A 26,824-nucleotide genomic window follows, 5' to 3' on the forward strand; every position below is an offset into this window, starting at 1 on the left:
CTATTCTATTTTTAATCCCTTCTTTTACTTCCTCAAAACATAATAGTCATAGATTAGAAAATTCTTGATTTAAAAATTGCAATATCAGAGGATATTGTGAATTAATTCTGCTGTTTTCTATTTTGGACTGCTGTTGCTCAGAATGCTCTGATTCCTGTTTCTGTTTTTTATTTTCTTGACTGTGTAACTTTATCTGTGGGAATTTCTCTGGACCCTCCATTCAGCAATTACTTAATAACAGTAATTTTCCTTATGGTCCTCAGAGTTATTTTTAGTTCACCATTGTATTGAGGTATAATCCTTTGGGGTTCCAATTTCATTGGGGTTCTCTAGTATCCCTAATATGGGATTTGTCTATAGTCCCCTGAGCCACTTAAAGCTGTGAAAATAGAAATTTAAGTTCACCACATTCTGCATATTTTCTCAAAAAGAAAAGCTGGTTTAATGTGCTATATACCATCTTGGTTCATGCCTCCACTTAGTTTTTTGTCTAATATTCTTTACCTTTTAATCAGTTAATTCATATATTTAAGAAAGTGTTTCTCAGATGTTTTCCAACATCTTTAGTTTTCAGTGTGTCAGTCAGTGTACCAGTCGGGAACCTTGCCAGAAATGAAAGGCCTTTTTAATCATTACCATTAATAAAACGGATACTTTGTCTTCTCCTTCTAAGAATTCAGTTACATGTATATTAGGCCACATATATATTAGATCACAGTCTAATGATCCATACTGGTGTTTGTTTTCCTTCACTTTTCTTTCTCAGTGCTTTAGTTTGGATAATTTTTATTGATCTGTTTTCAAGTTTGTTGATTCTTCCCTCAGTTTTATCCAGTCTGCTGATGAGCCCAGCAAGGAAATTCTCCATCTCTGATGTTGTATTTTTTATTTTAGTATTTGCATTTGATTCCATTTTATAGTTTTCATCTTTCTGTTGAAATTCTCCTGTTCATGTATATAGACCCATTTTCCCACTAGAATTTAACCTATTAATCACAGTTATGTTAAAGTTCCTCTCTGATATTCCAACATCTTTTGTCTGGTTTTCTTAATTGCTTTAACTCTTGACAATGAGTCTTTCTTGCATTTTTGGGTGTGTCTTGTAATTTTTTAAATTGAATACTGGACATTGTGTGTGGAAGAATAGTAGAGATTATTCCCAGAGTAGAAGGGGATCAGTGTTTTGCTCTGTGACTATGATTTAGCTTCTCTGAGCCTCAAACTTGTTATCAGCAAAATGTGAATAAGCCCCAACTTCATAGATATATTATGTGAAATATATAAAACATAAATGTAAAATAGTATTATCATTTGTTTGGTGATAGATCTTTAATGAGGCAACTGGATTTTACATACTTGATTTTTTCCCCAAATGGTGACTTTTTTGTGTGAATTAAAAAAAATTTAACCTCCTTAAAACATTCTAATAATATAAAAATGTACCCATTAGAAAGCCAGATGCCTCCGTACATCCACCTACGACTGTACTACAGTCGTGTACTGCTCTGCTCCTTCAATGAGGAACTTAACGAAATAGTGGTCACTGTACTTAATGTTCGTCAATACACGCATAAAAGCCAGAGGTCTTCCAAAGCTTTATCCAGTATTTACTTTCAAAGCAGAAACAATATTTTTAATATGTGGTGTGAAGAAATTCCCCCACTGTGATCTCTTCCATTGGCTGATTCTTTGTGGGGGTGGGGCTTATTCCTTACACTAGGAACAGAGAATTTGGAAAGTATCAAGAAAGATGATATCAGAAAGTATGAAAAAGTGCTGTGCTTTGTAAATGATCACATAAAATTGTTAGGTGAAGCAGGGCTTCTTGAAGCTGCAGACCCAGGATTCCTGGCCAGAAAGGACAAAAGTGGCTTCTCTCTTGCTCTTGCTAAGACCTGGGCAGCATTTCTTCCATGTCTGCAATGACATAAGAGACAACAGCCCAAACAGCAGCGGCAACATTCATCTGCTTTGGATCCATGACAGTCATGGTGTCTCCATGGGAGTGATGGAAGGAGAAATATTTATATAGGTCATCAAGTAGACTGGCTCCTGGGGAAAAAAGAGGAAGAATTCTTAGTGAAGTTTTTTTTTTTTTTTGCGGTATGCGGGCCTCTCACTGTTGCGGCCTCACCCGTTGCAGACCACAGGCTCCGGATGCGCAGGCTCAGCGGCCATGGCTCACGGGCCCAGCCGCTCCACGGCATGTGGGATCTTCCCGGACCGGGGCACGGACCTGTGTCCCCTGCATCGGCAGGCGGACTCTCAACCACTGCGCCACCAGGGAAGCCCTTAGTTAAGTATTTTGACAGGCATTGCTCAATAGCGGCTCAGAAACCACTGCCCCCTTCCCTGCTCCTATTATACAGGCTGCAATGGCAAAATAATGATGTTCCCAGCTTCTCTTGCAGCAAGAAATGGCCACGTGACACTGTTCTGACTACTAGGATATGAAGTGGCAGGCGGTGGGTGAGTTCTAGGAAAGCCTTTACTTGGCTGACAAGAGTCAGTAAAATGCCCTCATGCCGAATTAGATGAGAAGTTTGGAACTGCAGGGGGCAAAAAGCCCACACACTAAAAATGGCAGAGTGGAAAGACAGAAGGAGCCTGGATTTAGAAAATATTGCAAGCCCATTGAATAAGCTCTACACTGCCTTCTTCTGGACTTCCTGCTGCCCAAAGGAAAATAAACTTTATTAGAAAAGCAAGTGATACAATACCCTCTTTATTTATAAAGAGACAGTATTTTTTCGTATTAGCAGAGTGCAAATTTTTTACCTCCCTGGATACAAAAGAAAGTCAGTACTCTTCTGCTCAAGTTTTTCTTCTCAAATCATTCATTTACTTCCAATAAAATTTCCCAGCAACCTCCAAGGGCACGAGCAGGAGTCTCCGCCCCACTTAAAAGCCTTCTTGTCACTCTAGTGAAGCTTTTCTCTAGTTTCAGCCATGGATCAGAGCCCTGAGGTATCTTCATACCTCCTAGTCATCCTTTAGAACCTACTTGGCCCATTCTGTGGGTTCCAACTGCAGTTCCTTAGCCTCTGGACTAATTTATTTATTTACTTACCACTTTATTATGAAATATAGTATCATACATACATAAGATTGTAGGGAACATAATGTATATTATAAACGGTGACAAGATAGGAGTTCATGTATGTCCACGATTCAATGCAAGAATATCACCAGTACCTTTGAAGCCCATTTATGAGCTCCCTCCCACCCACCCCACCCCACCCCACCCCATGGATCCTTTCCTCCCTCCAGAGGAGGGAGGTGCCCACTATCTTGTTCTGCTTGGGTATTAACCACTCATTGCTTTTCTTTTTTTTTTAATTTTTTTTATATATATATTTTTTATTAGTTTCTGCTTTATAACAAAGTGACTCAGTCATACATATACATCTGTTCCCACATCCCTTCCCTCATGCATCTCCCTCCCTCCCACCCTCCCCATCCCACACCTCCAGGCGGTCACAAAGCACCGAGCTGATCTCCCTGTGCTCTGTGGCTGCTTCCCACTATCTATCTACCTTACGTTTGGTAGTGTATATATGTCCATGCCTCTCTTTCGCTTTGTCACAGCTTACCCTTCCCCCTCCCCATACCCTCAAGTCCATTCTCAAGTAGGTCTGTGTCTTTATTCCTGTTTTACCCCTAGGTTCTTCATGACATTTTTTTTTCTTAAATTCCATATATATGTGTTAGCATACGGTATTTGTCTTTCTCTTTCTGACTTACTTCACTCTGTATGACAGACTCTAGGTCTATCCACCTCATTACAAATAGCTCAGTTTCGTTTCTTTTTATGGCTGAGTAATATTCCATTGTATATATGTGCCACATCTTCTTTATCCATTCATCCGATGATGGACACTTAGGTTGTTTCTATCTCCGGGCTATTGTGAATAGAGCTGCAATGAACATTTTGGTACATGTCTCTTTTTGAATTATGGTTTTCTCAGGGGATATGCCTAGTAGTGGGATTGCTGGGTCATATGGTAGTTCTATTTGTAGTTTTTTAAGGAACCTCCATACCGTTCTCCATAGTGGCTGTACCAATTCACATTCCCACCAGCAGTGCAAGAGTGTTCCCTTTTCTCCACACCCTCTCCAGCATTTATTGTTTCTAGATTTCTTGATGATGGCCATTCTGACTGGTGTGAGATGATATCTCATTGTAGTTTTGATTTGCATTTCTCTAATGATTAATGATGTTGAGCATTCTTTCACGTGTTTGTTGGCAGTCTGTATATCTTCTGTGGAGAAATGTCTATTTAAGTCTTCTGCCCATTTTTGGATTGGGTTGTTTGTTTTTTTGATATTGAGCTGCATGAGCTGCTTGTAAATTTTGGATATTAATCCTTTGTCAGTTGCTTCATTTGCAAATATTTTCTCCCATTCTGAGGGTTGTCTTTTCGTCTTGTTTATGGTTTCCTTTGCTGTGCAAAAGCTTTGAAGTTTCATTAGGTCCCATTTGTTTATCTTTGTTTTTATTTCCATTTCTCTAGGAGGTGGGTCCAAAAGGATCTTGCTGTGATTTATGTCATAGAGTGTTCTACCTATGTTTTCCTCTAAGAGTTTGATAGTTTCTGGCCTTACATTTAGGTCTTTAATCCATTTTGAGCTTATTTTTGTGTATGGTGTTAGGGAATGATCTAATCTCAAACTTTTACATGTCCCTGTTCTGTTTTCCCAGCACCACTTATTGAAGAGGCTGTCCTTTCTCCACTGTACATTCCTGCCTCCTTTATCAAAGATAAGTTGGCCATATGTGCGTGGGTTTATCTCTGGGCTTTCTATCCTGATCCACTGATCTATCTTTCTGTTTTTATGCCAGTACCAGACTGTCTTAATTACTGTAGCTTTGTAGTATAGTCTGAAGTCAGGGAGCCTGATTCCTCCAGCTCCGTTTTTCATTCTCAAGATTGCTTTGGCTATTCGGGGTCTTTTGTTTTTCCAAACAAATTTTGAAATTTTTTGTTCTAGTTCTGTGAAAAATGCCAGTGGTAGTTTGATAGGGATTGCATTGAATCTGTAGATTGCTTTGGGTAGTAGAGTCATTTTCACAATATTGATTCTTCCAATCCAGGAGCATGGTATATCTCTCCATCTATTTGTATCATCTTTAATTTCTTTCATCAGTGTCTTATAATTTTCTGCATACAGGTCTTTTGTCTCCTTAGGTAGGTTTATTCCTAGATATCCTTTTTGTTGAAATGGTAAATGGGAGTGTTTTCTTGATTTCATTTTCAGATTTTTCATCATTAGTGTACAGGAATGCCAGAGATTTCTGTACATTAATTTTGTATCCTGCTACTTTACCAGATTCATTGATTAGCTCTAGTAGTTTTTTGGTAGCATCTTTAGGATTCTCTATGTATAGTATCATGTCATCTGCAAACAGTGACAGCTTTACTTCTTCTTTTCCAATTTGGATTCCTTTTCTTCTCTGATTGCTGTGGCTAAAACTTACAAAACTAGGTTGAATAAGAGTGGTGAGAGTGGGCAGCGTTGTCTTGTTCCTGATCTTAGTGGAAATGGTTTCAGTTTTTCACCACTGAGGACAATGTTGGCTGTGGGTTTGTCATATATGGCCTTTATTATGTTGAGGAAAGTTCCCTCTGTGCCTACTTTCTGCAGGGTTTTTATCATAAATGGGTGTTGAATTTTGTCGAAAGCTTCCTCTGCATCTATTGAGATGATCATATGGTTTTTCTCCTTCAACTTGTTAATATGGTGTATCACATTGATTGATTTGCGTATATTGAAGAATCCTTGCATTCCTGGAATAAACCCCACTTGATCATGGTGTATGATCCTTTTAATGTGCTGTTGGATTCTGTTTGCTAGTATTTTGTTGAGGATTTTTGCATCTATGTTCATCAGTGATATTGGCCTGTAGTTTTCTTTCTTTGTGACATCCTTGCCTGGTTTTGGTATCAAGGTGATGGTGGCCTCGTAGAATGAGTTTGGGAGTGTTCCTTCCTCTGATATTGTTTGGAAGAGTTTGAGAAGGATGGGTGTTAGCTCTTCTCTAAATGTTTGATAGAATTCGCCTGTGAAGCCATCTGGTCCTGGGCTTTTGTTTGATGGAAGATTTTTAATCACAGTTTCAATTTCAGTGCTTGTGATTGGTCTATTCCTATTTTCTATTTCTTCCTGAGTCAGTCTTGGCAGGTTGTGCATTTCTAAGAATTTGTCCATTTCTTCCAGGTTCTCCCTTTTATTGGCATAGAGTTGCTTGTAGTAATCTCTCATGATCTTTTGTATTTCTGCAGTGTCAGTTGTTACTTCTCCTTTTTCATTTCTAATTCTATTGATTTGAGTCTTCTCCCTTCTTTTCTTGATGAGTCTGGCTAATGGTTTGTCAATTTTGTTTATCTTCTCAAAGAACCAGCTTTTAGTTTGGTTGATCTTTGCTATCGTTTCCTTCATTTCTTTTTCATTTATTTCTGATCTGATCTTTATGATTTCTTTCCTTCTGCTAACTTTAGGGGTTTTTTGTTCTTCTTTCTCTAATTGCTTTAGGTGCAGGGTCAGGTTGTTTACTCAAAATGTTTCCTGTTTCTTAAGGTGGGGTTGTATTGCTATAAACTTCCCCCTTAGAACTGCTTTTGCTGCGTCCCATAGGTTTGGGGTCGTCGTGTCTCCATTGTCATTTGTTTCTAGGTATTTTTTTATTCCCTCTTTGATTTCTTCAGTGATCACTTCGTTATTGAGTAGTGTATTGTTTAGCCTCCATGTGTTTGTATTTTTTACAGATCTTTTCCTGTAATTGATGTCTAGTCTCATAGCATTGTGGTCGGAAAAGATACTTGATACAATTTCAATTTTCTTAAATTTACCAAGGCTTGATTTGTGACCCAAGATATGATCTATCCTGGAGAATGTTCCATGAGCACTTGAGAAACATGTGTATTCTGTTCTTTTTGGATGGAATGTCCTATAAATATCAACTAAGTCCATCTTGTTTAATGTATCATTTAAAGCTTGTGTTTCCTTATTTATTTTCATTTTGGATGATCTGTCCATTGGTGAAAGTGGGGTGTTAAAGTCCCCTACTATGAGTGTGTTACTGTCGATTTCCCCTTTTATGGCTGTTAGTATTTGCCTTATGTATTGAGGTGCTCCTATGTTGGGTGCATAAATATTTACAACTGTTATATCTTCTTCTTGGATCGATCCCTTTATCGTTATGTAGTGTCCTTCTGTGTCTCTTCTAAGTCTTTATTTTAAAGTCTATTTTGTCTGATATAAGAATTGCTACTCCAGCTTTCTTTTGATTTCCATTTGCATGGAATATCTTTTTCCATCCCCTTACTTTCAATCTGTATGTGTCTCTAGGTCTGAAGTGGGTCTCTTGTAGACAGCATATATATGGGTCTTGTTTTTGTATCCATTCAGCCACTCTGTGTCTTTTGGTGGGAGCATTTAGTCCATTTACATTTAAGGTAATTATTGATATGTATGTTCCTATTCCCATTTCCTTAATTGCTTTGGGTTCATTATTGTAGGTATATTCCTTCTGTTGTGTTTCTTGCCTAGAGAAGTTCCTTTAGCATTTGTTGTAAAGCTGGTTTGGTGGTGCTGAACTCTCTCAGCTTTTGCTTGTCTGTAAAGGTTTGAATTTCTCCATCAAATCTGAATGAGATCCTTGCTGGGTAGAGTAATCTTGGTTGCAGGTTTCTCTCCTTCATCACTTTAATTATGTCCTGCCCCTCCCTTCTGGCTTGTAGAGTTTCTGCTGAGAGATCAGCTGTTAACCTGATGGGGATTCCCTTGTGTGTTATTTGTTGTTTTTCCCTTGCTGCTTTTAATAGGATTTCTTTGTGTTTAATTTTTGACAGTTTGATTAATATGTGTCTTGGCATATTTCTCCTTGGATTTATTCTGTATGGGACTCTCTGTGCCTCCTGGACTTGATTAACTATTTCCTTTCCCATATTAGGGAAGTTTTCAACTATAATCTCTTCAAATATTTTCTCAGTCCCTTTCTTTTTCTCTTCTTCTTCTGGAACCCCTATAATTCAAATGTTGGTGCGTTTAATGTTGTCCCAGAGGTCTCTGAGACTGTCCTCTGTTCTTTTCATTCTTTTTTCTTTATTTTGCTCTGCATCAGTTATTTCCACTATTTTATCTTCCACCTCACTTATCCGTTCTTCTGCCTCAGTTATTCTGCTATTGATCCCATCTAGAGTATTTTTCATTTCATTTATTGTGTTTTTAATCGATGCTTGATTCATCTTTAGTTCTTCTAGGTCCTTGTTAACTGTTTCTTGCATTTTGTCTATTCTATTTCCAAGATTTTGGATCTTGGAAAAAGAATCTTGGATCAGCTTTACTATCATTATTCTGAATTCCTTTTCAGGTAGACTGCCTATTACCTCTTCATTTGTTAGGTCTGGTAGGTTTTTATCTTGCTCCTTCACCTGCTGTGTGTTTTTCTGTCTTCTCATTTTGCTTATCTTACTGTGTTTGGGGTCTCCTTTTTGCAGGCTTCAGATTCGTAGTTCCCATTGTTTTTGGTGTCTGTCCCCAGTGGCTAAGGTTGTTTCAGTAGGTTGTGTAGGCTTCCTGGTGGGGGGGACTAGTGCCTGTGTTCTGGTGGTTGAGGCTCGATCTTGTCTTTCTGGTGGACAGGTCCACGTCTGGTGGTGTGTTTTGGGGTGGCTGTGGCCTTATTATGTTTTTAGGTAGCCTCTCTGCTAATGGGTGGGGTTGTGTTCCTGCCTTGCTAGTTGCTTGGCATAGGGTGACCAGCACTGTAGCTTGCTGGTCGTTGACTGAAGCTGGGTGCTGGTGTTGAGATGGAGATCTCTGGGAGATTTTCGCTGCTTGATATTATGTGGAGCTGGGAGGTCTCTTGTGGACCCGTGTCCTGAAGTTGGCTCTCCCACTTCAGAGGCACAGCACTGACTCCTGGCTGCAGCACCAAGAGCCTTTCATCCACCCGGCTCAGAATAACAGGGAGAAAAAGCAGAAAGAAAGAATTAGTAGAAGAAAGAGAGAGAGAGGGAAAGAAAGGAAGAAGGGAAGAAAGGAAGGAAGGAAGGAAGGAAGAAAGAAAGAAAGAAAGAAAGAAAGAAAGAAAGAAAGGAGGGAGGGAGGGAGGAAGGATGGAAAGAAAGGAGGGAGGGAGGGAGGAATGAAAGCAAAAGGAAGAGTGAATGGAAGAAGGGAGGGAGGGAGGGAGGAAGGAAAGAAAGAAAGAAAGACAGGAGGGAGGGAGGGAGGAAGGAAAGAAAAAGAAAGTGGAAAGAAGAAGGGTGGGAGGGAGGGAGGGAGGAAAGAAAGAAAGAAAGACAGGAGGGAGGGAGGGAGGAAGGAAAGAAAAAGAAAGTGGAAAGAAGAAGGGTGGGAGGGAGGGAGGGAGGAAAGAAAAAGAAAGAAGGAAAGGAGGAGCGGAGGGAGGGAGGGAGGAAGGGAAGGTAGGAAAAAAAAGAAAGAGCAGGTAAAGTAAAATAGAATAAAGTATGAAATATAGTAGCGTTATTAAAATTAAAAAGTAATTATTGAAAAAAAAAACGGACCGATAGAACCCTGGGACATATGGTGGAAGCAAAGCTATACAGAGAGAATCTTACACAGAAGATTACACATACACATTCACAAAAAGAGAGCAGGGGGAAAAATCAAAAATCTTGCTCTCCAAGTCCACCTCCTCAATTTGGGATAATTAGTTGTAAAAAGAGGAAAAGGGCGAGAAGTCTGAAATCTTGCTCTCTAAGTCCACCTCCTTAATTTGGGATAATTCGTTGTAAAAAGAGGAAAAGGGGGGAAAGTCTTAAATCTTTTTCTCAAAGTCCACTTCCTCAATTTGGGATGATTCGCTGTCCATTCATGCACTCCACAGACGCAGGGCACATCAAATGGACCGTGGAGCTTTAATCCGCTGCCTCCGAGGCTGCACAGAGAGATTTCCCTGTCTCTTCTCTGCTCTCACAGCTCCCGGGTCTCAGCCTTGGACCTGGCCCCGCCTCTGCGCGTAGGTTGCCGGAGGGCGTCCGTTCTTCGCTCAGACAGGATGGGTTTAAAGGAGCCGCTGATTCGGGGGCTCTGGCTCACTCAGGCCGAGGGGAGGGAGGGGCGCGCAGTGTGGGGCGGGCCTGCGGTGGCAGAGGCCGGCGTGACGTTGCAGCAGCCCGAGGCGCTCCGTGCGCTTTCCCGGGAAAGCCGTCCCCGGGTCCCGGGACCCCGGCAGTGGCGGGCTGCACAGGCCCCCCGGAAGGCGGGGCGGACAGTGACCCGCGCTCACAAATAGGCCCCGCGGCGGCGGCGGCGGCAGCTGCCCCAGCGTCCCACGCCCGTCTCCGAGGTCCGCGCCTTACCCGCGGCTCACGCCTGTCTCCGGCGCTTCCCCAAGCAGCCCTCTTAATGCCCTCTCCTCGCGCACCAGGAAACAAAAGGGAAAAAAGTCTCTTGCCTCTTCGGCAGCTCCAGACCCTTTCCCCGGACTCCCTCCGGGCTAGCCGTGGTGCACTAACCCCTTCAGGCTCTCTTCCTGCCGCCAGCCCCAGTCCTCTCCCTGCGCTCCCCATTGCTTTTCTTTATAGTTTTACCAAATAAATATAATCAACACTCTCTAGGGTCTAAATGTAGGAGTGGAATTGCTGGGCTATAGAGCCACATGTGTGTTTAATTTCGTCATGCACTTCCAAGATGTTTTCCTTTTCAGTTTATCCTCCCATTATCAGTATATGAGTCTTTCTCTTGCTTCACATCCTCTCTAGCACTTGGTGTTGTCAGGCTAAGTTTTGCTCATCTGCTAGGTGTGAAATATTACCTCATAAGGTTTTAATTTTTTTAATTATTAATGAGAGTGAGCATGTTTTCACATATGCATTTTTTGTCATTTATGTTTTCTCTTTTGGAAAATGCCTGTTCATGCCCCTTGCCCATTTTTGAATTGATTTGTTTGTCTTTTCTTATTGATTTGTAGGCGTTCTTGATATATTTTAGATACTAATCTTTTGTTGGTGGTTGGTTTCTATAAATCACTTCCCAGTTTGTGGCTCTTTTCACTCTGTTTATCATGCATTTAGATGAATAGATGTTCTTACTTTTAATATAGTTGAATTTATGAATCCTTTCCTTTATGATTTTTATTTTTTATATCTTGTTTAAGAAATTCTCCCTACCCTTATATCACAAAAATAGTCTCTGGGGTCTTATTTTAAAACTTTTAAAGTTTTACTTTTCATTTTTAAGTTCTTTATTCATTTAGAATTGGAATTCATTTTGGTGTAGGGTAGGCTTCTATTTTTATTTTTAGTTGTTCCAGCAAAATTTGACTAATACATCCTCTTTCCCCACTGGTCTGCAGTATCAATTTTGGCATATATCACATTTCCTTGTTGCTTTGTTTGGGGGCTTTCTAATTCTGTTCCAGTGGTCTGTTTGTCTATTCCCAAAACAATATCACAGTATCTTAACTACCATTGCATTCTAATTCTTGTTATCTGGCAGGGCAAGTTCCCTCACTTTCTCTTTCTTCTCCTTTGGGAATATCTTACTATTCTTGACTGTTTGCTCTTTCAGATAAAGTTTAGGATCATTTTTAAATTGTATGAAAAATATTTTTGGATTTTGATGGGAATTGTGTTAATCTACGTATCAATTTGGGGAGAACTAGCATCTTTATATTAGGATACTGTGTTTTTATCCATGAAAATGGTGTGTTGATATGTTTCTATTTATTAAGTCTTCTGTAATGTCTTTGAAGTTTTGTAGTACAGTTTGCCATGCCTTTTGTTAGTTTTCTTTCCTCCATGGCTTATACTTTTTGTTGCAACTGTAAATTATACATTTTTTAAAATTTGCATTTTCTGCTTGTGGTTTTCCATTTTTAGTATCAAGGATATATATCTGATTCATAAAATGGGCAAGTGATCCTTCTTTTTCTATACTCTGGAATAGTTTGTGTAAGATTAGAATGATTCATTTCCTGGTCATTTTGTAGAACTCCTTACAAAACCATCTAGGTCTGATAGTTTCTTTATGGTAAGCATTTTAACTAATGATTCAATTCCTATCCTGGTTATTGGGTTATTCAGGTTTTATGTTTCTTCTTGAATTAACTTTGGAAATTACACTTTTCTAGGAATGTGTGAGTTTTTCCAAATATTCAAAATAATCAGCATAAAGTTGTCAGTAATATCCTGTTTTTACCTTTGTTTATGTCTGTAGCACCTATAGGGAGTACGCTTTTTCATTCCTGATACTGGTTATTAGAGTCATCTCTCTTTTTTGTTCATCAATCTTGCCAGCAGTTTGTCAGCTATGTTACTCTTTCAAAAAAAAAAAAAAAAAAAAAAGAGAGACAATCTTGTTTTGGGGGGACATTCTCTAATGTAATGCAGTTTTCTTTCATTGATTTTTACTCATATTTATTATTTCCCTCCTTATTCTTAGGTTGATTCACTTTTGTTTTTATAACTTCTTGAGTTGAATGTTCAGTTTATTACTTTGCACACTTTCCTTGTCACTGACATAAGCAGTAAGACTACAATCTTTCCCCTATTACTGCTTTAGCTCTCTATATCCCACCAGTCCTGATGAGTATTTTCATGATCACTTAGTTCTAAATATTTAGTAAGTCCTACTTTGATTTTCTTCTTTGACGCATGAGTTAGAATGTGTTTTTTAATTTTCAAAGGTATGGGGTTTCCTTAGTTATTTTTTCATTTTTGACTTCCAATTTAACTGTTAGAGAATGTGGGCTATATGATACAAATTCTTTGAGTTTTGCTGAGATTTTCTCCATGGCCTATTGGATGATCCATTTTATAAATGTTACATGTGTTGAAAAGAATGTGCTTTCAGTGTATTGTGTCTGTGCATTAAAACAAGCTTGTTAATTGTATTCTTCAAATCTGTTAACTCCTTACTGATTTATTGTCTATTTGGTTTATAAATTTTGAGAGAGATGTGTGAAAATGACCTGTGATTTGGGATGTGTTTATTTTTCTTGTAGTTCCAGCAATTTCTTTTTTATATATTTCAAAGTTATGCTTTTCGGAGCACATAAACTTAGAATTACGTCTTCCTGGTAAATTGAACATCTTTATTTACTTTAACATCTTCATTGGAGTATAACTGCTTTACAATGTTGTGTTAGTTTCTGCTGTATAACAGAGAAAATCAGCTATATGTATACATATATCCCCATATCCCCACCCTCTTGCGTCTCCCTCCCACCCTCCCTATCCCACCTCTCTAGGTGGTCGCAAGGCACAGAGCTGATCTCCTTGAGCTACGTAGCTGCTTCCTACTAACTATCTATTTTACATTTGGTAGTGTATATATGTCAATGCTACTCTCTCACTTTGTCCCAGATTGAACATCTTTATTAATACGTAGTCATCCTTGCCATTTGTAGTAGTGCTTTTGGTCTTGAAGTCTAGTTTTACCTAATATTTAATATAGCTATATCTCCTTTTTTTAACCTCATTCTTCGTATGTCTCTTCCCATTAATTTACTTGCAATCTGCCTCTGTCCTTATATTATAGGGGTTTCTCTTACGGATAGTTTAAAGTTGAATTCTTAAAATCTAGTCTAACAATCTTTGATTTTTAACTGGAAATTATAATTCATTTATGTAGCTTGTGATTATTGTTAAATTGGACTCATTTATATCATCTTAGTTTTTGCTTCCTATTTGTTCATTTGTTTTCTAAGTTTGTTTTTTTCCTTTTCTTTCTTGCTCTCCTTTGTGTTGATTTTTTTTTCCCCTCCTATCATTCCTTCCCCCACCCCAACTCTACTCATTTGGAAGTTACACACTTTATTTCAGTTCTCTCAGTGGAGACCTCAGATGATTGATATGGCTTACATATTTATTTAAAGTTAATCAATACCTTATATAAGGACACTAGGGCCCCAAATTTTGTCTCCTGTCCCAGACACACTCACACTTCATTAAAACCCATGCTCTAGGAGAACAGGGATTGGCAGATACCCTTAGACAAAGGCTCTGGAGTTTTCTTACCTCTTACAGATTCTCACTTCATCATTTTTCACCCCTGATGAATTCCCTTACTTTGCCTTACTAAGCCATGCATTATAGAAAGAGTTATTGTTTTATCCAACAATTATTTTTGGCAGGGGGAGCTAAGTGTCTGAGAACTTCTGGCCTACCACATTGCCAGAGTTCTCTTCTCCCAATCCTCTATTTCCTGCTCTTTGTTCCTGAGCCCTCTGTTGCCTCAGGATGCTGTCCAGATTTTCTCTACACCGACCCAAGTTTTAAAAACTTTGTACCAAGGTTTTCCCCTACTTATCTCCCCAAACTCCTTGCTCTGGAGTAGGACATGGACTTCCCTCCATTCATTCATATTTCACACTGAGTTCAGCCATGTTGCTATCAAACACAACACAAACCAGTGATGCAAAACAAACATATAAAAGAAAGCTCAACTCTCAACTCTGACAATTAATGACTCCAATGCCTGTCAGCAAATATCCGAAACAGGGTGTATTAGGTTGATAACACCTATCAAACCCTTCACCTGTGTTGAGGTGGCTTCTTCCTCTTCAGTGATGTTTCTTTTTCAACTAGTAAAACATGTTTTCTGTTGTTCTGATAGCTCTGAAAGGGTGGGATCTCACCATTATCCAGCCTAATAAGGTACAACCTTCAGTGGGTGGGCTGGAGCTGAGGTTCATAAGTGTTCAGAAAGTTCAATCCAATTCAACTGGACAAATACTTGAGTTCCTACAACATTCTAGGCAGTGGGCTAAGACATAAAGGTGAAAAAGACAGTCTCTGCTCTCAAAAGCTTATTCTGCTCTAGAGGCAGAGAAAATGTGTCCACAAATAATAATAACACAATCAGAATGCACTGAGTGCTATGGGCAAAGGACAAAAAATAGTGGATACCTTATGTAGTTGAATGACCCGATCTGATCCCTAGACTAGGTCCCCTTGTTGTGTGCTCTCCATACTTCTCCTATCATAATCTTCACCATTCTTTGTTATAACTGTTTGTTTCACATTTGTTTTCCCCACTATATTGTAATTTCCCTGAAGGCAAGGCCACTGTTTTTTGTTCTCCACTTTTGTCACCAATGCCTATAACGTAACACCAAACAGAGGAGGAATGTGAATTTGTTGAATGAATGAATGAAATCAGAAAAGTGTATAAGTGAACTGAGCCTTGGGGGTGCTGTATCAGTCAGAGTCCTTGTAGGAAACAGATGGGACACTCCAAGAAGATAACTTGGAAAATTTAATGAAAGGATTATTTACAAAGAGTGGTCAGGGTTAAATAAAACCAATAAGGGATGCTAAAGGAGAAGCAAGGGAGGCCATTTCCACCCCTAAGCCTAAAAGAGCAGAGAAGAAAGCAGCTGTAGCTGCAGTTGTATCTGTTGGAGAGGGACACCAGAGGAGCTGTGGTTGTTTGAAGCCAGGGAATCAGTCCCCTGCTGGTGCCTTTCGTATCCTACAGGTCTCCCTTGGCCAAACCCAATCATAAGCCAGAGGGCAGTCCATAACCGTTAGCCTCCAACGGCACAGCATAGGGTAGAGAAAGGTGAGGATTGATAAGGAGTGGTACAAGAGAATATCTAGCACAAGTACTTAGGCTGTCAACAGACAGAGATGGGGACATGGATACTCCAGGTGAATAGAACATGTGAGCATTCCAGTTTGGGCAATGTATGGGTAACTTGGGTTAATTACAGGCAGAGAAAGTTGGCAACTAACGTTATCTTTGAAAGTTCCTAAATAAGGCTGAAAATAGACTGAACACAGTTCATAAGTGGGAAGCCTTTGGGGGCCAATGGGCAGGAAGGTGGGGAGACGGGAGCTGCACCTTAGGGAGACATTCCAGAAAAATGTGGAGGTAGAATTCTGTAAACAATCGTGGTGGTGAGGAGATGCCTAGGAAGGAAGTACAGTTTGGGGGACAGGTGACAAAGACCAGGGCCAGGTGATGATAACCCAGCCTCTGAGATTCTCTGGAAAGCATGTGGACAAAGATAACCAAACTTCCAGTGAAAAGCCCAGTGGTCCATTTTTAAACCAGAAGACACTTTACGCCATGAACTCACAGCACAACCCGAGAGAGACAAATCTGTGTGTTTACTTTGGTAGGAGCTAGAAGCATTTTAACAGAAACCATGACATTTTAGAACTAGTTGAAGCTGGTGAGGAACATGTGCTCTCTGGATCCCAGAGAGCATCAGCTAGATGTCAAATTCATCCACAAGTTAAGGACAAAGTCAAGGAGTTCAAAGAATGGAAGTCACTGAGGGCAGATAGGAGATGAATCAGAATTGTGGATTTCAAGAAACAGAAAAGGACATTTAATTCCAAGAGACAAAGTGCAGCTTGTTAGGGGCTGATTTCCTCCCATTTAGAGTTTCCTAAAGACACAGCATGGTGGCTGACAGACAAGGCTCCAAATTCCATATTGAAAAAATAGAAGCGAGAAATATTTGTGCATGCCCTCTTCAAGGCCTCTGAAATTCCCTGTCTCAGACTGAAAGAAACTGACTGCCAGATGGCTGGGAATTTGGCTGCCTCCCTTTAAAACTAGTGACTTAAGGAAAGCATTTCCTTAGTGATCATCTAAGTTCCCATGAACACTTTACGAAACTGAAACAACTCCAGAAGACCTGGTACCACCAATGAGAACAGATAACCACAGGAGATAGTAGAGCAGGCCTGTTGGCAGCCTTACAGCTTTGTCTCTGCAGTTCCAAGGAGATATTTTGTCAGTGACAGCCACTGATCGAAAAGACCAGCACTGAGGGAGAGCCTGCATTGCAATTTCTGAGAGCACCTGACATCACAAGGCGGGGGGCGGCGGAGGAAATGTTAACTGTCCTTAGGGATAAATTGCACAGTATCTTCTGACAGGTATATGAGCTCTGAACAGGGAATCAAATCAAATGATTTTTAGAAGGTGAAAGCTGGTAGGAAGGGGCCTGCTCTGAAGGCTAATATTCACCCCTTGGAAACAAATTACAGCATGATTAGGACAGTTCACCTTCAGAAAATTAGTTCTAAGGGAGGTTTGGAATTTAAGGATGTGAAGACATATCCTTGAGCTTGTCAGTCAAGGAGAAATTGGGCCTAGACGGGGAGATACAGCTGAGAGAACATAGGGGTTAGAGTCAGATAGGACCAAGCTCCAATTCAAACTCCTCTGCTTAATATCTGGGTGAATTTGGGAGAATCACATAAGGCCACCCAGCCTCAGTTTCCTCATGAATGAGTGAGGGCTAATGATACCCGAGTTCAAGATGCTGGTGAGGATGAGTAAGCACTCAGTTAATACTTTACTATAAGATATTATGTATACACAAGGTTAACCCAGTACATCCACAACAGCATAATCAATTAAATACAACTTGAAGGATTTAAAATTCTTATTTAATAAATCAAAGTTCTGATGATTGTTCTTAAAGATGGAACAGTTGGACCATGAGGTCTATTCTATGTGACCCCCGCCTTGACCCATGTTTGGATTATTTTTCCTTCTCATCCTTCTCTTCCCCCCTCTTCTCTCTCCACTCTGAATCCTATTTTTTTCTTTTGTAAATATTCATCTCACAAAATATTTTCCAGCTGTGTGACTGGGTGAAGATGGTCCAATGACTATGGTAAGAAATACCTGACCTGCCCCATACTGTTCACAGAAGATTCCAATCTTCACAGAAAGATCCCCATAATGACTGCAGTCTGTGCAGGATATCAGAACAAGATTAAGTGAATACCTACTAATTCCTGAAGAGATGGGTGGATAAATACACAAAGATTCTCATAGCCCCCTCTTATTGTAGGTTGACTCTCATTCATATGTAATCAGTGGGTTTTCATGTACACAAATTAAGCAATTCACGTTATGAGAAGATTTTGAAAGACATTTGAAAGCTTTGAGAATTTAAATTCAAGTCTGTTATTTCCGTGCATACATTGGCTGCCGCAATGTTTCATGAAGGATGCACTCACAGGCAAGCAGCTGCGGAAAATCCATTTGTCCTTTATAAACAGATCTTGCACAGTCTGGGGTATGCAATTTAATTACAATGTAATGTATTACAGACATTTCCTGATCATAATAATTATGAGGTTAGAGAAGAAGGTTATGGTCTTAACTTATTCCCTGCGAGAAAACTTAGTCTCCCTAGGATATATAAAATAAAAAATTACATTTAAAGTTTAATTAGAATAACTATTTCTTTCAGCAACATTATCAAATGAAAAAGCATTATTACCAAAACAATTAGAAAATCAATTCAAGGAATTTGCAGACATTTAATCTCTCTTTTCAAAAGGGGCAGTTTTATCCCTACTATATTAAATCTCATTGAAAAGTAGAGTGAGATGCAGCTAATTAATAGCTTCCTAACCCATAGCTCTCCAGAAGAGAAAGCAACTTATAAGAGGGAAAGGAAAGAACAGTAAAACAAAGGAAAGGAAAGGACAGACAGGACATGGAAAAACCTCCCAGATCAAAACTCCATGAAAAGTATTATAATTTTAGTTTCTAAATTCTCACCCAAGAATCTCCAAGCCTGTGCTGAAAAGTTTCAGGTATGCCACTAAGGCCTCGCACCTTCCATCTCTTTGGAAAACTTGGATTGTTCGCTGGGATAATTTTGACCACAGAACATGGGTCAACACCAACACATCTGGAGGACCTCCAGTTCACATGTACCTAAACTCTGTAATAATGAATCATCTTTCCATAAAGTTGAAGAACCGTACACCTGTAATAAGACTAATTAATTACTGCTACAGGAAGATGGTACTACAGACTCTCCAAATGTGGGAATAACAGGAACAATACTATTTGTTGACGGCCTCCTGTGTGCCTAGGGCTTCTTGGAGATGATTTCATTTAATTTTCCAAGTGACCCCATGAGGGAGTGATCATTATGTGTCATTAACAGATGGAAAATGGATTTGAGTAACTAAAGTCAGACAGCCAAAGCAGTAGAGATAGGAGTCAACGCCAGCTGTGTCTGATCTAAAAACCATGTTCCTAACCAGTTTTCTGAGCCTTCTCTCCCTGCCTTAAAGCAGGACATCTGTAACAGCTTTTTCCCCAGTGGCGAACTGTGTGCGTTGTTTGCTCCACTCGCAGCTCTGGTCCCCCATCCTTACTTTGCTTCGTGACAAGAAGATGGAAATTCAAACTGGAGGTATCCTGGGCCATGAACTAGAGTGAAGACATAATCATATTCAGACAGTGGGCTCAGGCAGCCTGGGACTACCTATCAGAAGATGGATAGCAGAGCCTCTCCTGACACCAAGCCCCCTGCTCTTGCTGGGCCACACACTGCAGGGCCTGCCAATCCTCCTAAGAGCTTGCAACTGTCCCATCTAAAACCCACCCCTCCCTTCTAATCATTTGTTATCCTCTTACCCTGCTTCTTCCCCGCCCCTACCTTTCACAGCACTCTTCTACTACCTAAAATGATATTATTCTTGTAATGATTTCATTATTTGCTGCTTGTCTTTCCCACTAGAAGGGACCTTGTCTTTTTCACTCTACTCCCCAAAGCCTGGCAGGCAGTAGATGCTCAATAAATGTTTGTTGAATCACTGTATGGATAAATGAATGAATTGTTAAATATCTAATGGGGCAAAAGCAGGGCTAAATACTGGCTTCATTCTCCCTCCTTATAGCAATTTTGCTAAGTAAATCCTATTTTCTGGGGCTTCTTCTCTCAGCTGCTGCCTTGGGGAATGATAAGAAGATTCTTGTTACCAAAAACATGGGATATTTCACATATAAGCTAAACACTCCATTATGTACTACTCAATATGTCCCTCTACTTTTCACCACTGTTATGGAAATTATCCGCAACTTGAAAATAAGGCAGCACATCCTTTCAATGTCATTCAGGGCAAAGTCCATGCAAATATTCTCTAGGACAACATACTTAGTTTGACTCACTGCTTACTACTGATTAAAGGTCCCAGACTTAGTGACATTATATGTTAACTTATAGATACTTAGTCTATTTCATTTTTTCTAGATGAAAATTATTTCTGTCCCATAGAACAGTTGTTTCCAAAGGTTACAGTTTATTGGCCTCTGAGACATTAACCAGTTAAGCAGTTTTAATCTAACCTAGCAATCTTAGTTAATATTTATTACATTACATAAACTCAGATTCTCAAATGCTCTTTGAATTGGTGTGAATATCTTACTGATTCCCATATAAATGAATGAATTGAATAAAATCTTTGACATGTGTTCACTTTTTATTTGCATGAGAATCATGATTTCAGCTTTTAGAAAACTATAATTTAATACCACCCATCTACAACCTTAAAGGAATAATCACATTCATGTTGCTTCTCAAAAGTTCAGCGACGGGCTTCCCTGGTGGTGCAGTGGTTGAGAGTCTGCCTGCCGATGCAGGGGACACGGGTTCGTGCCCCGGTCCGGGAAGATCCCACATGCCATGGAGTGGCTGGGCCCGTGAGCCATGGCCGCTGAGGCTGCGCGTCCGGAGCCTGTGCTCCGCAACGGGAGAGGCCACAGCAATGAGAGGCCCGTGTACCGCAAAAAAAAAAAAAAAAAGTTCAGCGACTCACGGTCCCCATCCATGATATTACCCATGATTACCCTAAAAGCACTGAGCAAACTGGTCACCAACATAAGGGCTGGTCTTCTGCCTTCTCCCTTTAGGGTAGTGGATGGTCCCCAATTATGAGGAGGATTGGGGGGAAAATAAAAACAAATTTTATACACACACACAAATATAAATGAATGTGTATATGTCTATATGTATCTCTCTCTCTCTCTATATATATATATAAACATACATATGTGCATCTGTGTGTATATAAGCTTGGACTTGTCTTCAACACGTACCCACCCCTTAATACCCTAATTTCTACCCTGACCTGCCTCACACCTTCCCCATGAGAGTCATGATTTTGCCTTTCAGAAAATTATAACTTAATACCGCCCACCTATAAACCTTAAAAGTACAATCACATTCATATATGATTGGTTCCTTATCTTTGAGTTTATAATTTTATGTGTGTGCATGTGTAGTCATAGCTTCCATATGTAGCTATAAAGAAACATCTATACCACTCTCTCCTTCTACCTTGTTTTGTAACTCAAACTAATATTGACACTTCTTCTGAGGGGGAATTTTGAATCTTACTCATGTTTATATGTCAGTCCCAATTTATAATTCTCCCTTTGTCCATACAGAAATTGTTGCCCACTCTTCTTTCATGGCCTGTTGTCAATAAAGCTCCCACCTATCTGAGACAGCCTGACTCCTTGTAAAGGCCTTTCAGCAGTTCTCTCCATACCTGGGGAATGATGCTCCTAAGAAAACATCAGTAAAAACTATCTCTGACAGAGCACACTGTGAGAACATTCAATGCATATGGGTCTTCAGACTTGGAAAGACTCTAAAGATGTTTCCACAGTGAAGTTTATAATGAAAGTCTTAAAATCAACATGGTTTTCTATAATTGTGTTCAAATGGACAGATTTTGATTTCTGGCTACAGATACATAAAGGTTACAAAGCTGCTGTGAGTGGAAGATGGATGTTAGTATTGATAGATATAAACCTTTGTGTCTGTTTGCCACCTCCCATTCTGTTGGCAAGCAGACACAAAGGAATGAGACAAGTTGGAAGTACTATACATTGACATGCTGTTCGAAAGACCTACTTCCTCTACTGAATTATGAATAATTCTGGAAGGCTGATTGGCAGGTGCATTGCAGGAATGCCTGAGGGTCATGGTGGAGCTGGAGAGAGCCACTGCAAATGACTATGGTATTGGAGGCCAACAGGTCGATAGGAAGATGTCCATCCATGAGAGAGGTTGCAAGGGAGACTCTATGAACCTCTGACTAGTGATTCTCACTGCCACATAGCCAAGCTGATGGATTTATAAAATTTATTTTAAAAAAGGTTTATTATTAAGCACTTAAGCTCATAGTCTATAGGGAAAAAAGATCATAGTTTTTTTTATAAAAGGAAGAGTTGGCTTGTTTTCACAATCTTTACAATCTTTAAAAAGGTTTAAAAAAGTTGTAAGCAAGGAGAAGGGGGTATTTTACCCATTCAAAGAAACACTGATAAAACTACACTGACAATCAAAAAGGTTGAGTTGCTATTGGATGGAAGGAAATGTTTTGCTGTGGATAGAGAACTAACTGTCTATGAGACAAAGAACAGAAGCAGCTGGTATTTCTCTAGAAGGCAGTCCACCTGAGGATTGGTATCACTATTTGGAACTGAAATCAGTCTTGAGACCCTGCAATGGCCCTTCCAGTTACACTGTGGATCTCCATTACCCTCTCTCCATTCCCCACCCCCACTCCCCAGTAGGTAGGACAGGCTAAAATTGTCCTTTTAAAAGGATCTAGCTAAATTCACAGCTGATTAAGCCATACTAGGTTACAAAGAGAAATGGGATTGTTATAGACTGTGCACCTAAAATCTTAGGGATCATGTCAAGGTGGACAGCCAAGTCCTCCACAAAATGGCTTTGGGGGCCATTGACAGCAGTAGAATTATGGGCTAGATGGACCAAGAGTCTGCACCAAGACAGGCTTCTTCATTTCTGGATATGACAGCGTGAAGGTCACAGGAAGTTGTATCATAGAAAATAGCGAACATAAAGAAGAAAGTACAATTACTACAAAAAAAAAACCCATCTGAAAAGATATAGCATTAAAAATATAATAAAAGGTAATAATAATGAATAACATGTAATCATGGCCAGAAAAATGAGGATGGTGCCGTGTGAATCAACTTAGAGGCAGCTCAGGACATTGAAGAAAATTGATCTGGGAGTGAGTGTCTCTAGACTCCTTTCAATTCTTTATTGTTTGTTTGTGTGTCAGATAGCAAGGATTTATCCAAAATAAGTGTGTCCATGCTTTTGTGTAAGTCAGTGGGTTACAAGAAGATCACAAACTATTTGGCTAAAGCTGCAAAGTATTAGTCAAATTTCCTCCACCGCAGCTTCTGAGGAAAGAACTACAAGGAAAATAGAAACATGGTGAATAGTCCTGGCTTCAAACCATAATCCTGAAAATGAAGCAGGTAAAGTTAGAGGTTGACACTGGTGAAAAATTTGGTGAATGTTGGCTCAGTTATTCTAACATGCTTTCATTTTATTTATGCAAATAACCTCTTTCTTTCTTGGTCACCTGGCAGGTTCCCATTTGGCAGCTAAATGCAGCCCCATTAATTGACTATCTGCTAAAGGGATGCAATTTTTTTTTAAAAACACAAAACCTTTTAAAATTTAACCTTCTAAAAGTCGTTATGCAGTGAGGGGAAAAAAAGTGAGCTAAACATGCAAAGCTTTGTGGATTCCAAAGCAAAGGAAACAAATGTATAAGAAGGAGACTGGGAAATGAATATGCTTTTAATGCAAACACACATTTCACTTAAAGTAAAACATCAGTTCAAGGAATATCCATTAAATGTCAATGCTCATGAAAAGATCCTGGCCCATAGCTATCAATTTATAGGGAATCTACAAGGCTGAGATGTAAATTTAACATTTAAACGTAGCTAAATTCCCAATGCTATTATGGTTCACCCTCATTAATGTAATTCTTAGGACAATCTTTATAATGAAGAAACAGTGAATATTCTCAGTAGCCACTCAAAATATAATTACAGTACATTTGATTAAATGCTTCTGTGGTGAGATAAACTGCAATTTATACGTTTCTGTGGGTTCTTTAAAAAAAAAAGTCTGATGATGATAAAGGAGGCTAATGCTACTTTGTGGGGCAACATGTCATTAGCTGTTCCATCATTTATACTCAAACTCCGGCATCCTGGGGCAAGGTAAATGGTGCTTGAGATTTGCTGCTACAGACCCTGAAGTAGTTTCCAGTGCAGAGTTTATAAGTGATACCAGGAGTCCTGCTGTTTCACCTCTTGAGTCATTTTTCTTAAAGTCTTTAGAATTCTTGACAAAAGGTGGAAAGAAAAGAATGCTGTCCTTTACTAACTAATTAAACTAGTAAGAAGACCTCAATATGAAGGACAGGGAACATGAAGCATGAATTATTTCTTTGTTAATTTCATACAGCTGAGAAACAATCTTCCAGTTGCTGTAAAGAGGCTCAGTAGGATCACAGTTACACTTCCAATGTACAAACCTTGACTTCATTGCTGCACAGCAAGGCAGCCACTTAGGGGTTCTGTCAAACGTGACTTGTATATAAGGTTTTTGGAAAGGAGATCATATTCATTCATCTGAAATCTACTGAGCTCCTACTAAGTGCCAAGTACCTTGATAGGCCCTGGGCAAAAAATGATGGGTATAACTTACAGATGTCTGCTGTCGTGGAATTTCATAGAACTTTCAATCTAGTAGAATACACCTCCGTAGAAATGAGGTTGACTGGAAAATAAAGTATTACATCCAAAACTTCTTAGGACTCTACAGATAAAACTTAAAAAGGAGAAAGACTCATTCTCCCCAAGTTTCTGATTTTAACGCAGTAAAGATTGTTCATGGGTGTGTTAGAAGGTGGCACAGGCTGTTTTGCTCTGGGCATGGTACAGAGACTGGAGATGGTACTCCTACTTATTGTCTCTGGATAACTGGCAATGTACAAGGACATATTGTTTAATGATGGCCATTTTCATAGCCAGGATTTACTAAGTACTTTCTGTGTATCATGGCCTTAACTAAACATGCATGATCTTATCAAATCCTCATGATTGTTCTCTAATTATTCTTCTTCTCATTTTACAGATGAGTAAACTTAGACTTAAAGGTTATAATGACAATGGTAAGCAAAGGAGTCTGATGAGAGGATGTGCAGACCTTGTGCTGAATTCATTCCTTCATCTTAAGGATGAAGGTCCTCAGGAGTGGGTAGTCTTGCCCTCACAGAATGGAGTGAAAGGGCAATTCTATGAATCTGCCATCCTCAGGTGATTCATGCACACATCACCACCATCTTTTCTTTCCATGGAACTTCTCACATGAACCCGTGTTTTTGGAAACTCCTATTAGATTTCATAATAGAATATCTGGTTTGTACATTTCCAAAATTATATTCTTCCCTTGCTTATAATTCAACCTCACATTCTTGGTAACAGGCATTGAATCCCACTCTGTTGGTTTAGGGTGAAACCCACTCTATCTGTGGTCAGTGGATTGTCAGGATGGCTACTGTCCTTCTTAATTTTTATTTTTTATTATTTTTTAAAATTTTTTGTGGTATGCAGACCTCTCACTGTTGTGGCCTCTCCCATTGTGGAGCACAGGCTCCGGACGTGCAGACTCAGCGGCCATGACTCACGAGCCCAGCCGCTCCGCAGCATGTGGGATCTTGCTGGACCGGGGAACGAACCCATGTCCCCTGCATCAGCAGGCGGGCTCTCAACCACTGCGCCACCAGGGAAGCCCCCTCTTAATTTTTAGAATCTCTTTTCTCTATGGAGAAACACTGCATCCCCTTGGAAGCTTTCTTTTTACATAAAGCAGAGCTGGGAAAGAACTTCTCTAATCCAAACATCACCTGACGTTTGAATCACTTTACAACATTTCTAATATACAGTTGTTTAGTCTTCTCTTAAACACCTCTATTGACAGGAAACTCGGGACTTTCCAAAGTAGCCCATCCCAATTGCTCTCCAGTAATACGTTCATTCAACATTAACTACATTCACAAAATGAGCTGTGGGGAAAGTTTCAAGTAAAGAACTGTTATAGTTGTACCAAGCTCCTGCCCTTTATGAGGCCAACTAGGGGAGCTAAGAAATGCACACCAAGAGCTAAAACATGAGATCCAAAGTTCTGTAAAAGCTCAGGGGATGTAAAGGTCAATTCCAATTGTGATGTTCAATCAACCCATGCTAATCTCCTACTTGTCAGGTTAACTAAAGGAATTCAAAGTACTGTATAATCTTGGGAAAGAGTTAGATAATAGTAAGTGCTAATATTGCTTACACGACAAATGATCACCTTCTTGCATACTATAAAATATACGCATTTTAAGTACACATTCTTCAAGTTTTGACAAATGTACACACCTGCGTGACTACCACAGCAATCAGGTTGTAGAACATTCCCATTGCTGCTAAAAGTTCCCCCGTGTTCCTTCTTCATTCATTCCTTCCCACCTTCAGCGTCAGGCAACCACTGATTTACTTCAGGGCACTGTAGATTAGATCTGTCTTTCCTAGAATGCCACATGAATGGAATTATACAGTACACAGTCTTTTGTGTTTGGCCTCTTTCATTCAGCATGATGATTTTGGAATTCACCTATGTTGTTGCATAGTTTGTTTGTTTCGTTTTTTTTTTTTCTTGGTTATTGAGTGTGTAGGAATGTCTCATCTTGGTTTTTATTATTGGGCATTTATGTATCGTCTTTGTGAATGTAGTGTTTGTTAAAATTTATGTGACCATATATGTATGGATCTATTTTTGGATTCCCTACTCTGTTCTATTGATGTTTGTCTATTCTTATGCCAGTATACCACACTGCTTTAATTATTGTGGACAGGACAATTTAAAATCAGATAGAGTAAGGACAATTTAAAATCAGATAGAGAAAGTCCTCCAACTTTTTTCTTCTTTTTCAAAATTGTTCTGAATAGTCTAGGCCCATAGCATTTCCACATAGATTTTAGAATCAGCTATCTCTTTGTACAATAAAGCACTACTTTACTTTCATCCCACACATTTCGATATGCTGTATTATTATTATCAAGAAGATTCAAAACAATCTCTAATTTTCCTTGTGATTTTTCTTTGACCCATGTGTGCTGTTTAATTTCATATATTTGGGCATTTTGCCTGCTTTTGACTCCTTATTTAATTCCATGGTGGTCA

General features: G+C 39.5%; 1 protein-coding gene across 1 annotated transcript in view; it reads right to left on the bottom strand.

Annotated features, from left to right (window-relative positions):
- Window positions 1-774: 774 nt before the first annotated feature.
- The window catches only part of CPQ (carboxypeptidase Q), a 508,335-nt gene continuing 482,285 nt past the window's right edge, over window positions 775-26,824 (bottom strand). Inside the window, exon 8 of the mRNA XM_082601612.1 lies at window positions 775-2,052. Coding sequence (XP_082457738.1) covers window positions 1,889-2,052 — 164 coding nt within the window. The 3' untranslated portion in view covers window positions 775-1,888. The remainder of the gene's footprint in view (window positions 2,053-26,824) is intronic.

The sequence above is a fragment of the Mesoplodon mirus genome (genome assembly GCF_964341445.2).
Source record: "Mesoplodon mirus genome assembly, chromosome: 16".
Taxonomy (NCBI): domain Eukaryota; kingdom Metazoa; phylum Chordata; class Mammalia; order Artiodactyla; family Ziphiidae; genus Mesoplodon; species Mesoplodon mirus.